Source organism: Henckelia pumila, unplaced genomic scaffold (genome assembly GCF_033568475.1).
Source record: "Henckelia pumila isolate YLH828 unplaced genomic scaffold, ASM3356847v2 CTG_461:::fragment_3, whole genome shotgun sequence".
In the NCBI taxonomy this organism is placed as follows: Eukaryota; Viridiplantae; Streptophyta; class Magnoliopsida; order Lamiales; family Gesneriaceae; genus Henckelia; species Henckelia pumila.
In genome coordinates, this window is record NW_027331831.1 from 4,112,240 (window position 1) to 4,126,717 (window position 14,478).

At 37.7% G+C, this 14,478-nt stretch overlaps 2 protein-coding genes across 2 annotated transcripts; both read right to left on the reverse strand.

The window, feature by feature from the left end:
- Window positions 1–3,508: 3,508 nt before the first annotated feature.
- Window positions 3,509–6,504, reverse strand: LOC140871917 (uncharacterized). Its single transcript, XM_073274660.1, has 2 exons — window positions 4,506–6,504; window positions 3,509–4,407 (listed from the first exon to the last, which is right to left on the reverse strand). Exons 1-2 carry the CDS (start codon window positions 6,502–6,504, stop codon window positions 3,509–3,511), a joined length of 2,898 nt encoding a protein of 965 aa, XP_073130761.1.
- A 4,833-nt stretch (window positions 6,505–11,337) lies between these two features.
- LOC140871918 (protein FAR1-RELATED SEQUENCE 5-like) lies at window positions 11,338–12,612 on the reverse strand. Its single transcript, XM_073274661.1, has one exon. It carries the CDS (start codon window positions 12,610–12,612, stop codon window positions 11,338–11,340), a length of 1,275 nt encoding a protein of 424 aa, XP_073130762.1.
- Window positions 12,613–14,478: the final 1,866 nt, after the last annotated feature.

Here is a 14,478-nt window from a genome sequence, read left to right on the forward strand (position 1 = left end):
CAATTTCGAGAAGAGAGGTCTCGAAATTCCGGGAGAAAATTTGATGACGAGCTGGCGTCATTAAGGGGTGAGTGCAAAAGACTCGGCGAGGAAGGTGCTAAGGCCCGAGATGATTTTCTCAAGTCACAAAAGGAGCTTGAAGAGAAATCCAAAAAGTATGATGCCATGTGCAAGGATATGGAGCTACTTAGGGGAAAATATTCCCATGAATCGGAGACCGGTGAGACTTTTCTCAATTCGTCAATAGGCAAGAATCTCTTGCGAAGTACCGGAGAAAAAGCAATTGAATGCTACCGAGAGTCCACAGATTTTAGAGATGAAGTGATTCAGCGGGCGATCGTTATTCATGATGAAGTTGTAGTGGATTGCCGCAAAGAACTACGGAAAACTCAACTAGTTCCAGAGGAAATTATTATGATGATTCACCCCCAAATTCCGGAGCCTAGTATTGCCCGAGTTGACGATGACTCGGATCCTCCCTTAGGAGATTTACTGGGAGGTCTGGGTGATGAGGAGATGATCGAAGCTTTGCGTTCGAATTTTTAGCTTATACAACCAATAATGACGGTGTGTATCAGAGCTATATGGAGACTACTCTTTGGAGCCGTGGACCAGTTTAGCTTTATTATTTCTTGCCACTTTTGGGCAAAATTTTTTTTTGAGAGAGTCAAAGTCATAGACTCTTTTTTTTTCTTTTTGAGTAAGTAAGGATTTGTCGATTATCATATCTCTTTTGCATTTTGAAGTTGCTATTGCATACTTGTTTGATGAATAAAATACTATCGCTTTAACAATGGAGTACTTGGGAGGGGATCAATCTCCCAAGATTTTGTCTCATGGGGAATTCCTAAACCCACTTGGTGCGTGGTGAGGTATCCCGGGACTTATAATGTTATTATGTCGTCCTGACCTCTTACAGCGTCATAAGTTCAAATGTCCCAAGGGGCTGGCCAAGCCTCTTACTGTTGGGAATTTTTTATGATTGTTAGGGTCTATGACGTTTATGTCGTAAGTAAGCGTTAGTATAGGAGAGGAGATATGATATGCTTTCGACAAAGTAATCTGTTTATATAAAAACAATAATCAAATTAGTTGAACAATGTATCACAAAATTGTAATATGAAAACATAAGGAAAATATGCTAATAAATTTAGCCTATTATTGACGAGAGCTGCAGTTTATGCATAAAACTTCTTCAGATTGGCCACGTTCCAAGGCCTGGGAAGTATTCTTCCATCTGAATGTTGGAGGCGATATGTTCCCATCTTCACGATCTCAATTACTTTATAGGGGCCTTCCCATTTCGGATCCAGCTTGCCCACAGACTTCAAGATGTCAGATTTTCTCAATACCAGATCTCCTACTTGGAAAGATCTTGGTTTGACTCTGTCATTATATGCTTTAGTCATACAAGCTCGATATCTCTCGGCTCGTGTTGAAGCTTCATCTCTCAGTTCATCCACTAAGTCCAATGAAATTCGGAGGGCTTGGTCATTTCCAGATGAAGTGTACTGTTTCACTCGCCATGATTGCTCTCCGATTTCGGCAGGAGCCACAGCCTCCGTTCCGTAGGCCAGGTTGAAAGGAGATTCTCCAGTTGAAGAGCGTGAAGTGGTTCGATATGCCCATAGAACACTTGGCAACTCATCCACCCATTTTCCTTTGGCATTGCCTAGACGTGTTTTGAGGTGCTGCAGAATGGTTCGGTTGGTGACCTCGGTTTGCCCATTTGCTTGAGGATTCCCTACAGAAGTGAAGAACTGCCTGATAGAGAGTCCTCTGCACCAGTCTTTTATCTTTGCTCCAGAAAATTGAGTTCCATTATCTGAAACCAAGGTTTGAGGAATGCCAAATCTGCATATTATATTCTTCCATAAGAAATTGATTACATCTTTCTCGGATATTTTGGCCAATGGTTCAGCTTCGACCCATTTGGTGAAATAATCCACAGCTACTATCAGAAATTTTCTTTGTCCGGTAGCAGGAGGAAAAGGACCTACCAAATCCATTCCCCATTGAGCAAAAGGTAGAGGACTTTCCAGGGGCTATAAGATTGTAGCCGGCTGGTGATGGAAGTTAGCATGCTCTTGACATGCATGACAATGTTTTGCTAACTCCATAGCGTCTTGCTTCATCGTTGGCCAAAAGTACCCTTGGCGCAATGCTTTCCCCGCGAGAGCTCTGCCAGCTAAATGATTTCCACATATTCCTTCATGAATTTCACGGAGCACATAGTTTCCCTTAGCTGGCGTTAGACACTTTAGGTAAGGTGAAGAGAAACCTCTTTTGTACAGTTCTCCGTCAATGATCGTGAACCGAGCAGCTCTCACTCTAAGTTTTCGGGCTTCGACTTGGTTAGCAGGTAATTTCTCTTGCTTTAAATAGTCGATTATTTCATCTTTCCAACTAGGCTCTTTGCTATCAGCACAGAAGATTGTAACATCACTTCCATCAGTTTCTTCCTTGCCATAAGTTAGGAATGTAATTTTCCTATTATCAATGTTGGCCAAGGAGCTTGCTAACTTGGCAAGGCGGTCTGCTGACTCATTTTCCCCTCTAGGTATCTGCTTTATATCATAGCTGTCTAAACGCGAAAGAAGCTCGTTTACTTGAGTGAGGTATTCAAACATTTTATCTTCCTTCGCTTCATAATTTCCCTTAACCTGACTGACGATAAGTTGGGAGTCACTGTGTATCGTCAGTCTCTTTGCTCCGACTGACAGGGCCAATTTAATTCCCATGATGAAAGCTTCATATTCTGCCTCATTATTCGTTGCAGGGAATCGAAATTTGACGGCATATTGAAATTTATCTCCCTGTGGGCTCTCCACAACTATACCTGCACCGCTTCCTGTAGAGGTTGATGACCCGTCGACATAAACCATCCATGTTTGGGTGGAACTCTCTTCTTGAGTTACTGTCATTTCTACTAGAAAATCAGCCAGAATTTGTGCTTTAATCGCTGGACGCGGGCGATATTCAATTCCATATTGGCTCAGTTCAACAGCCCACTTAACCATTCTTCCTGATGCTTCAGGACTCGAGATAATTTGTTTGAGAGGATGATTGGTGAGTACAATTATTGGATGAGAGTGAAAGTAAGGACGTAATTTTCTCGCTGCAATTACCAAAGCCAGTGCCAGTTTCTCGATCTTTGTATATCTTAATTCTGCTCCGTGTAAAGTTCGACTGATATAATAAACTGGTTTGTGCTCACGTCCTACTTCAGAAACCAATACTGCACTTACCGCCTCCGCAGATATTGCCAGATAAATTAACAGGGTGTCACCTTCGTTTGGTTTTACCAACAACGGCGGAGAGGTCAGATGTACTTTCAACTCGTCAAATGCTTGCTGACACTCTTCTGTCCATTGAAAACCTTTCCCACTCCTTAACATTTTGAAAAATGGTAAACCCTTGTCTGCAGATCTTGAGATAAATCGGTTGAGGGCGGCCAAACGTCCTGTCAACTCTTGGATGCCTTTTACACTCTTCGGAGGATTCATGTTTAAAATTGCTTTGATTTTTTCCGGTTGGCCTCTATTCCTCGTTCTGACACCATATAACCGAGAAATTTGCCTCCTCGTACACCAAAAGTGCATTTATCCGGATTAAGTTTCATCCTGTATTTTCTGAGTATACTGAAACATTCCTCAAGATCTTCCAAATGATTAGATGCTTGAATACTCTTGACGAGCATGTCATCTATATAAACTTCCATGTTTCGCCCGATCAAGTGTTCGAACATGGTATTTACCAGACGCTGATAGGTAGCTCCAGCATTTTTCAAACCAAACGGCATTACATCATAACAATAAATTCCCCTATCGGTGATGAAACTTGCTTTTTCCTGGTCCTCTGGCGCTAGGCCGATCTGATTGTATCCTTGATATGCATCAAGAAAAGTGAGCAGCTCGCATCCTGCTGTCGAATCGACTAACAAGTCAATTCGAGGGAGTGGAAATGGATCTTTGGGGCATGCTTTGTTGAGATCAGTGAAATCTATACACAAACGCCACTTTCCTCCAGGTTTTGGTACTAAAACCACATTTGCAAGCCAATCTGGGTATGAAACTGGCCTGATGTACTTTGCCACTAAGAGTTTCTCCACTTCCGCGGCTATATGCCGATTTTTCTCTGGACCAAATGCTCTTTTCTTTTGCTTCACCGGTCTCATTTTCGGATCAACATGGAGGTGATGAAGCGCATATTCATGAGGTATTCCTGGCAGATGCTCATCACCCCAAGCAAACACGTCCAAATTGCGCCCAAGAAAATTTTTCAACTTCTCTTCCAGTTCAGGAGGTAATTCGGTCCCGATCTTTAGGGTTTTCTTGGGATCAGTTGGAATGATTGCCACATGTTTCAGAGTTTCGGTTGCTGTTATTCTCTCTTTGCTCTCAGCTTCTTCATCCACCAAATGTATTCCATTTTCACGCAAAAGTTTTCCGGTTTTGATGGTTTTTCCTCACTAGAGACTTGTCTTTTCCGATTTTCTGACGAACCCCGCAGAGTCACTACATGACACTCTCTAGCTAGACGATGATCACCAAGGGCTTCTCCTACTCCTCCCGGAGTCGGAAACTTCAGCTTCATATGATATGTCGATCCGATGGCTTGGAATATATTGAGACTTGGTCGTCCCAATATCACATTGTACGCAGATGAAGCTTTTACCACAAGGAATTTCACCATTTTAGTAGACCGCTTGGGGTAAGAACCCAAGGATAGAGGAAGCGTTACCTCTCCCAAAGCTTCAACTATTTCTCCGGAAAATCCGACTAGTGGAGTGTTGACTGGAGTTAACTGTGCATTACTAATACCCAACTTTACGAATGCATTATGAAAAATTATGTCAGCCGAACTTTCAGAATCCACTAGAATTTTCTTTACCCAAAAATTGGAGATTGTGGCTGAGATGATTAAAGCATCATTATGGGTACCCCGAGGGTTCTCCAGATCTTTGTCACTGAATGATAATCCATCTTGGATGGTTTCAACTTCACATATTGACAAGGATGTGGGGCTGGATAAATTGTTGGTTCCTTTTGCTGCTCGCAGAAGAGCTTTTCTTGCATTGTTCGAGTCGCCACAAGCAGGCCCCCCAGTGATTACGGCGATTACCCCTCCCGAGGGCAAATTTTCATCCGCTCGTTCATGCTGTTTCCCAATTCCGTCATGGCGCTTTTGGTAGTCATGTTTTTGTTGTTCGTCCTGACGCCTGTCATCTCGTTTTTCACCGCGGGACTTGTCCACGAAATTTCCCAAATGTCCGCGTTTTATGAGTTTTTCAATTTCTGCTCGCAAACTGAAGCAATCTTCTGTAGTATGGCCTTTATCTTTATGAAAATGACAATACTTTTCCGAACGTAGGCGCTTTGGGTTATTCTGCATTGGGCGAGGGGGACGCAACAATCCTTGTTTTTCAGCCACTACCAGTATATCGGTCAGACGTGCATTGAGGGGTGTATTCTGGAGACGGGGGCTCTGTGCTGTTCGCTTCTCGTCTCGCTTTCTAATATCTGGTTTATCTTCTTCTCTCTTTCTTTTATTCAGGTAGTGTGGTTCAATAGATTCTTCAACCCGAATGTATTTCTCAGCTCTTTCCAGTAATTCCTCTAGGTTTTTGGGCGGCCTTCCCGCTATTGATTCCTTGAACTTCCGATGACGCAAGTTTTGCTGCATTATTCCGGCTAAAAAATCATGGTTCACATGTAAGACTTCGTGCACCGCATGAGTAAATCGCCGAACATAGTCCCTCAGACATTCTCCTTCTTTTTGAATGACTGTGAACAAATATGCTGCTGTTTTTGGGTATTTTTTGTTAATTGAGAATTGCTGGATGAAGCAGTCAGTAAGTTGCTCCAAATTGGCAATAGATCCGGAGGGTAACTTGTTGAACCATGTGAGCGCTCTTCCTGATAATGTTGTTCGGAAAATTTTGCAGTATGCAGCATCTGTGATATCATACAAATCCGCTTTCGCGTAGAATTTGTCAATATGGTCTTGGGGGTCACTCGTTCCATCGAACTCAGGTAAGCTGGGGATTTTGACTCCCTTTGGTAATGCTTCAGATAATATGTCATCAGTGAAGGGGCTTCGGCGTGACGGCAAAATTGCGGAAATATTCTCTCCAGTTACATGTGTACGAGATCCATCCTTCCGAGCTGGATTAGTGATCTTGTTTTCGCCAGAAATGTCATGAACTGTGTGAACACTTGCTTCGCCGTCTTTCTGAGTAGTATTTTTCTTGGTCCCCCCTTGATCTTTATCATTCACTTTAGATTTATCTTTATTTGGGTCTCCGTTATTAGGATCAAGAGATGACGAGCCTTCAGTCTGAGCCTTTTTCTTGCTGCTTTTGCGCTTGCGAGTTTCTAGGTACTGAGCAACTGCATCTTTTGCTGCGAGTGCGGCTGTGTTTTCCATTAGCGCGGTCAAGTCTTCACGGGTGAGAGTAATACTCTGCGGTGCGTTTCCATTGTTAATATTTCCTTGAGACATTTTTGAAGTAATATGTGTTCTCAATGACGTAATGAACAGTTTCCCACGGACGGCGCCAAGCTGATGTAGCCAAAAATCACTTGTATGTGACACGTTGCTTCCGCAAAGTCCGGAGTATCAGTAAGTCCTTGTATGTTCCCGATGGAGATCTTCAGTGGGTTGTTCCTACGTCACAAAACAAAGTCAGAGGAGCCGGGAGGGTTCCCGGCGAAGGCACTCCGACGCTCAAGTCAGTTATTACTCAAGGAATAATAATCGAGAGTAGAGCGATCTATTGCTTAAGAAAGTGTGTACCTTAATAATGAAGTGACTTGAGCTATTTATAGATATTCGGAGAGTTTCACGGGCTTAAGCCTCTTATGGGCTTTTGTAGAATTCAGGGTCTGCTTGAATTAAATATATATAATATTTAAATAAGCTTGGGCCTTAAAAATATTCGGAGTGGACCTTCATGATCGGGCTCAGGCCCAGTTGAATTTTTAGGTGTAACCTATCAGTAATGTTTTCTGGATTAGCTAATGCTAAACTGGGGAAAGAACTCTCTATATCATGTATGCTGATTGATGTATAGATCACACGGGCATGCGTACAGGTCCTACAAATAAGATATGGATCCCACAGTATGTGTTGCTAGAGTTTTCACACTTTTACTTGATGGAGAATTAAATACAAGTCCCAAAAGCAGTGTTACTTAACAAAACAAAGGTAAATGAAGTTGTGCAGAAACTATCTACTGCTGAATTTGAAATGTATAAAACTACAAACTTTTCTAAACAATATCTCCTTGTTTTATATCTCGTAACCTCTTTGCCAAGAATTCTGCACTCGGTCTATTTTCCAGATTTGAATCAAGACAACTAAGCACCAAGTCAATAATCGCCCTAGCATCCATATCCCGACAGCCGGATGATAGAATGTTGGGGCGCATAAACTTATCCACCGTCTCCTCAAGTGTCCGTAACACCTCTTGTTTAATGTTCTTAACCATGACACCGGTATTTGGGTTATCAAGCCATATAGTAGTCACAAATGCAAGTATGAGTTTACCCAACTTACAAATGTCGCCTTCTTGATATGCAAATTTACCAGCATTTGGTCCCTCTGAAAATAAAATTAGAAAGAAAAGTAAACTTTTGAGATTTGTATATAGAAAAACATATTCAATCCATATAAAATAGCTACCATCTAAGTACCGCGACGTTTCGATGGTATCCAAACAACCCTCGGAGCAGACGGACGCCAAATCACAAATTATGACATCGTCGCCCTGAGAAAAATTGGTGTCAATATACTACAACGAATGGATCATTAATATAAATTATATTTAATGTAAAACTTATGCCGAGAAGAAAATTTTCTGGCCTAACGTCTTGATACACAAATTTTTGTGGTAAAAATGTTGTGTGAATCATGTTAAAAATATCAGCAATCCTTATCAAGATTTTGAGTGCCTCCGACCATGTTAAGTTTGTATCTGCAATTAAGCCAATATGCAAATTAGTATTTATTTATATTTAAGTTAGCACCAACTAAGGACAAAACTACTTAACCGTGCATCCAATCCGAGGCAAGTAGTAAAATTTAATTGAATTGAAAGTGCCAAAAAATAAAAATGGAATTACCTTTCATTTTTGACAATAAATTACCATCAGGGTAATACTTCATCACCAAACAATTGATATCTTTGTTTTTTGCATATGCCTTCAAACATGGGACAAGTTTGCATCCTCGGAACAATTCCAACTCCAAATAAAATAGTTCGGTCTGTTATAAAAAACATAAAAATCACTAATAATGACTATATTTACGAGTTAAAATTGAAAATTAATATTTCGATCAAATGCAAATGTACCTCAAACAATGCATTAATATTTGAACCTGAGGGCCGTGGGGTTACCCGGCGTAATACGCTTCCTGCAGAAAGGGTGGGTTTGGTAGGGGGTGATCTGGGTCTGCGAAGGGAAAAAGTTTTAACAATCCACCTTCCCTCCGGCAATCCGTAATCATTGTCCGGTGAAAAATGACCGATGGGGACCAATCTTTTCACATTCAGTTTTTAAAAATTTTTGGAATCTCGTGGCAACTTCACCTATCAGTGTTGTAGATAAATCCAATATTTCTAAAGAGAAAATGAAAACCAACAGATTAAAAAGACAACAGCGAGTATCGTCATGCACAAAACTTAATCGAAATGTGAAACCACCAAAATAAATCATAAAATGCAAAAGAAAACTTGCCTCCATATTCATCCATGGAAAAATCTACAAAACACAAGAACTAGTTAGATTTAAACTCACAGCCAATGGGAACTAACATCACCGAATAAATGGCTAATCACCTTTTGTTCTTCTTCTAGCTATTGTTCTGCAGTTAGGTCTCTCGATATCTTAGAATCGCCCCGTTAGGGTTTTTGTTTTCTTGATTCTGCAAAAATGAGGGGAATAAAATCTTCCCTCCGTACATAAAAACAGCCGATGGAGGGAAAGAGACGAGCAATAGTCCTGAGCATGAAAAAAGTAAAATTTTTTCTATAGTTACTAATAATACTAATATTAACAGTAACTAACTATAAGAATAATAATAAATATATAAGAGTCATGCTACGTGTACATAGAGTTGTACACACAATTATTAAATATTATTTTTATCTGAAAATTCTTTAAGAAATTATTACTTTCCATAAACAATTACATGTCTTGCTTTAACTAAATATTTTTAATGAAAATATTATTTGTTATTCCTTGTTATCCATTTTCACAAATTTTACTAAGACACTAAATTACACAAGAGAAAGTAATTTATACTTCCCAAATAAAATTAATTATTTTGATTTAATATGATTCATTATTTTTACTCTTTTTTTTGGCATTTGGCGTATCAAGTTCATTAAGTTAACACAATAAATTTTAATTTTTTAAAAAAAAAATATGATGAAAAATAATATATTTCCTATTAAACTCAATCAACAAACTGAACAAAGTACATGAACTAAATATAAAAACCACAACATATCAAATTGGGTGGAATAAATATGAAATTTTCAAATTCGGACTCTTAGAACATATATAAAGTGGAATAAATATGAAATTTTCAAATTCGGACTCTTAGAACATATATAAACTATTTTAAATTCAAGAACATCTAATTGCATGTTGTGAGAGTTCGTGCTTAATTAATATTTTGATTAAACAAACATGATTAATTAATGTAAATAACAAAAACGAGTAAAAATTTTCCTTTTGAGCTTACAAAAATTTCGACATAAACTCCCCGTAAATAAAGCATTCCGAAAAATCCAAACAACACAACAACCTGTTAATACTGAAAATAGAGTCATACTCAACAACACAAACCCAACAGCCGCACTGATCAGGACTAAATATTTGTTGAGCCAGCAAGACTCGATCATTCCGAAATCAAATCCAAGACATCAACAAAGTGTATAATACAAAGACTCGGGTCATCTTCCCGGAAAAAATCTAAACCGGACAAAATACATATATCGAGTCATGACACATGTCCAATTAACGTGCTTCATTATTGATTGCACTGTTGTATTCGATCACTTCATCCTCATTCAAACACCATCTTGATGGGCATAGTGTTGTCAATGTTTGATCAACTCCATCGTTGGATACTAAATGTACTCCATAATCAACATTCCAAGGATGATGATGAATACCCTATAATTATTAGGCCAAATGTAAGAAACAAACATATATAGATATGATTAACAACATGACAACACAAACATAAATGTCATACCATTAATTGTTCTGAGAAAGAAATTGGATTCGTAACAGAATTCTGAACACCTGGTTGAATAACCACATTATTGTATTCAATATTTTCCGGTTGAAAGTTCTTTCCTTTTCTTGATTTCACCAATACCTATAAAACCAACATATGTATGTATAGAATGCAATATATTGATACTAATTAATTAAAATGTATGAGGAATATTTTTTACCTTCGATTTCTTAGAACACTTCTCCAACAGACCTTTTTTTCGAAGCTTCTTAGGGGCTCCTTTTGTTTTAGTGTACTTTGGATCAAGAACTTTGCAAGTAGCTATAGAAGCTTGAGTTGTATCATCAACATGATCAGATTATACTTGCATGCTCTGTGGTGATACCAAAGTACGACTACAACCTGATCGCAACTTTGATATAGCAAGATCACTTGTTTTACTTTCAATCCACTCGAGAATCTTTTGAGTTTCTTCATCATTATCTGCAGCCATGTCTGCAACATTTGTAAATGTCTCGCACAACTTCTCATAATTTAACTGACCAGGAGTAGTTATCCATCCATTATAATAGATCTTCACCCTCATATACAATCTACTCACATCTTTTCTCCAACGTCGAAGTATATATTGCTCAAGAACGACAGAAAACTTGTTACGGATCAAAACTGCAATAGCATGCCTACAAATTATTCCCCTAAACTCAAATAGATTACAACTACAAGAAAATATGCATTTATCTCTCTCAAACATAACTTCAAATCTTTTTTCCTTAACTCTTTCATGTACTGTAAAGTCTTCTGTAACCACAAATCTCGTGCCAAAAGACCCATCTTCACTGGATTCAATGTCACAATACATCTTTCCTGTTAATTCTTGTTGAAATTCTTTAAATTTTGAAATTGTATAAGCACTTTGAAATTGCCTCTCTATATCAAATCGAGTAACGCAAGGGACCATCTGTGAGAAGGATTTAAAATCAGCTTGAAATTCTTTCTCAACTTTACTCCTCAGAGCTCGCTCATATTTCTCCACAAATTGTTTCAAAGATGTTTTCGAATGGACATACCCGTCGAAAAAAGAATTCATACTCTCGCTTCGTTGGGTTGTTGACATTTCGGCCCAAAATGAAGTTCTGAGAAAACATGGAACCCAGCGAGTCTCTCTCTAAAAAGTCCAATCAACCAATCATTATTTTGCAATTCATACATATCAAGCATCGAAAACCAACCCTGCTCGAACTCATTTGTGCTTTGTGATTCATACACCAATTCATGTACAGATGAGAGTATGGACGCCTTTTGACAATGATATCCAAATTTTTCAGGTAATTTCTTAAGGATATGCCATAAACACCACCTGTGTTTTGAGTTGGGAAATACTACTTCTATGGCATTTTGTATTGCTCTATCTTGATCGGTGATTATCCCTTGAGGTGACTTAAATTCCATGCACTTTAACCATATTTTAAACAACCACACAAATGTCTCTGTATCCTCACTAGAAAGTAAACCACAACCAAGAAGTGTTGATTGTCCATGATGATTAACACCGACGAAAGGAGCAAATGGCATGTCATACTTATTAGTTAAGTATGTTGTATCAAAAGTTACTATATCTCCAAATTCCTTATAAGCTTGTCTACACCTATTATCTGCCCAAAATATATTCTTTAATCGACCCTCATCATCCAAATCCAAGCTAAAGAAAAAACCAGGAGAAAGTGATTGCATTTTGGAGAAATAAGCTTGAATGGCAGCTGCATCTCCCTCTCCAAGTCTTAATTTCCTGACCTTGTCAATATAATTTCGACAATCTTTTTCAATAAAAGTCATCTTTTCATATCCACCTGCTTCAACAACAACAAAGTTATAACTTTTATGAAGAGGAATACCTGCTATATCATTAACTTCTAGTTTTCGTTTCACGTGAGCATTCAACTGACGATAGCATCGAAATGCTCTAGACTTGGTTGGACTAGTTTGATGATTATGTTCGAGATGGACACCGGTAATTTTCCATACTCCAGCAGCATCTGAACAAGCTGTCAGTCTAGCTTTACAGCCTGTTTGACTGGTTGGTTGGGGCTTCATTGTAGTGCTTGTATTACTATCTCTGCGGCTTTCTCGGCCGCATGTGAATGCAATGTACGTGACAACCCCTTGTTTATTCTTCTGTGAAGTTCTTTTTCTAACTGGAAAACCAACATGATATGCATACCTTTTGTAAAATTCGAAAACTTCATTCTCATTTTCAAATTTCATTCCAACCTTGGGCTCAATCTCAATGTCTTCTGCAAATAAATGTACATCGTTCACTAAACCATCATTTTTTGAGTTTAAAGCACCTACACAAAACATGCATAAAAACATGCATCAATTTCATATAAATTTATTTAAATAATGCCACTAGCTAAACAATGCATCAAGTTCATATAAAAATATTTAAATAATACCACGGATAAAAAATCATCTTTTAACTTATGATGCCACTAACTAAAACACTAATCACAATCTTCTAGGAAAAGATTGAATTGGCAAGCCATAACCAATCACCAATAGGTTTAACATGTACCAATTACAAGCAAAAGCACTTCGTGACATGAAATTTTAATTTTAGATATAGATATACGAAAAGCATAATAAAAAAATTAAAAATTCATTGAATCATGAGTCTAGATAACTCCAGGAGGCAAATATCATTTAATCAAATGACTATCTAAAAAATAATATTTTTAGCACTAGAGATGTAAAATCCAATTTTACAACCAATCAAGCATATTTCCAGGATGAAGTTTTAGCAGCCATAGATTAATTAACCGAGGTGGTAAATTTATGCTTTCTCAACAGACCACCGTAAGAAGTAAGAAATGACCAAAAATAAAAAACAAAAAAGCTAAAATTACACCATTAAAGCAGAAATGAAATCACAAAACCAAACGCGGGATTAGATCGAGGGCCAATGAAACAAAACAAATAAATGTCAAAGAAAATGATCTATCTTCATCTGGTTTTGTATTCATAATCTGACGATGGAAAAGAACATCAATCCAAACATCATTCGAGGCTTTTTATATTCATATAAAAAATAGTTCAGAGAGGGTGTTCCCACCTGCTGCAAAATCCAATCCACAAGTCCCTCCACAACAACACAACCATCACAATACACTCGTTTGGGAGTTCCGAGGGGTTAGTTTTGGTTAGATATTAAATCCTCATTGTTTCTTCATCATAAATCAATATAGATACTTTTATTTTGTTATTATTTCCAATTTAAATATGTGAACATGAAGTAGAAATCAGATTGGAGATACTAAAATTACCTGGGTCAGACATCAAGGAGGTTGTCGGAGACGGGGAGATTACTGGCCGGAAGATGAACGGTCACACGAAAAATGAAAACGAGAGGAATGGAAAGAGGGAAATGAATCAGTGAGCAAATCTTCTGAGACATTGGATTAGTAGAGAATTGGAAAAATTAGGAAAATATCGCGAGATTTTAATTAAGATCCCGTTGAAGAGATTTTGGAGATAAATTATGTAATCTCCTGTGTACAACTTTATGTACACATAGCATTTTATAATATGTACTAATAAGGGCAACTTGTAAATAACTCCATAAATCAAACATAACTTTCAATTTACTCCCTATATTTGTCTTTCCGAAAATGCCCTTGTCGTTATTTTAATCATTATTATTTCTTGAATTATCAAATGTGGAATCGGATTCAAAATCTGATTCACTTGATTCATCAAGATAATAAATATTTTCATCGTCGGATGAAAATTCAATTGTTTCTACGGGATAGAATCCAATAGTATATATTTCTTCAAGAAGTTTAATTTTATTTTTCTTTTCGTTTCGTTTTGGATATTCATTCGCATAATGTCCTTCTTCGTTGCACAACCAACATGTGCAATTCTTTCCTTTACCCTTTGGGCAATGTGGTTTTTTGTTATCAAACTTTTTATAAAATTTTCTTTTATAAGGTTTTCAGAAGAAATTCTTTTTAAATTTCTTTTTCTTATAGGAAATAAATTTCTTATTAAAAGATTATAAGGTTTATTAAATTTATTCTGTTTCTGTCGTTTTAAATATTTGTGTGACATGTTTGTTTTGCAACCGTATTCTTTTACTGTGAATTCCATTTTGTCACAACAAAGTTTATTGTTTTGTTTGTAGGATTTAGAGATTCTTTTATTTAGTGTTACTTCATGACATTTCTT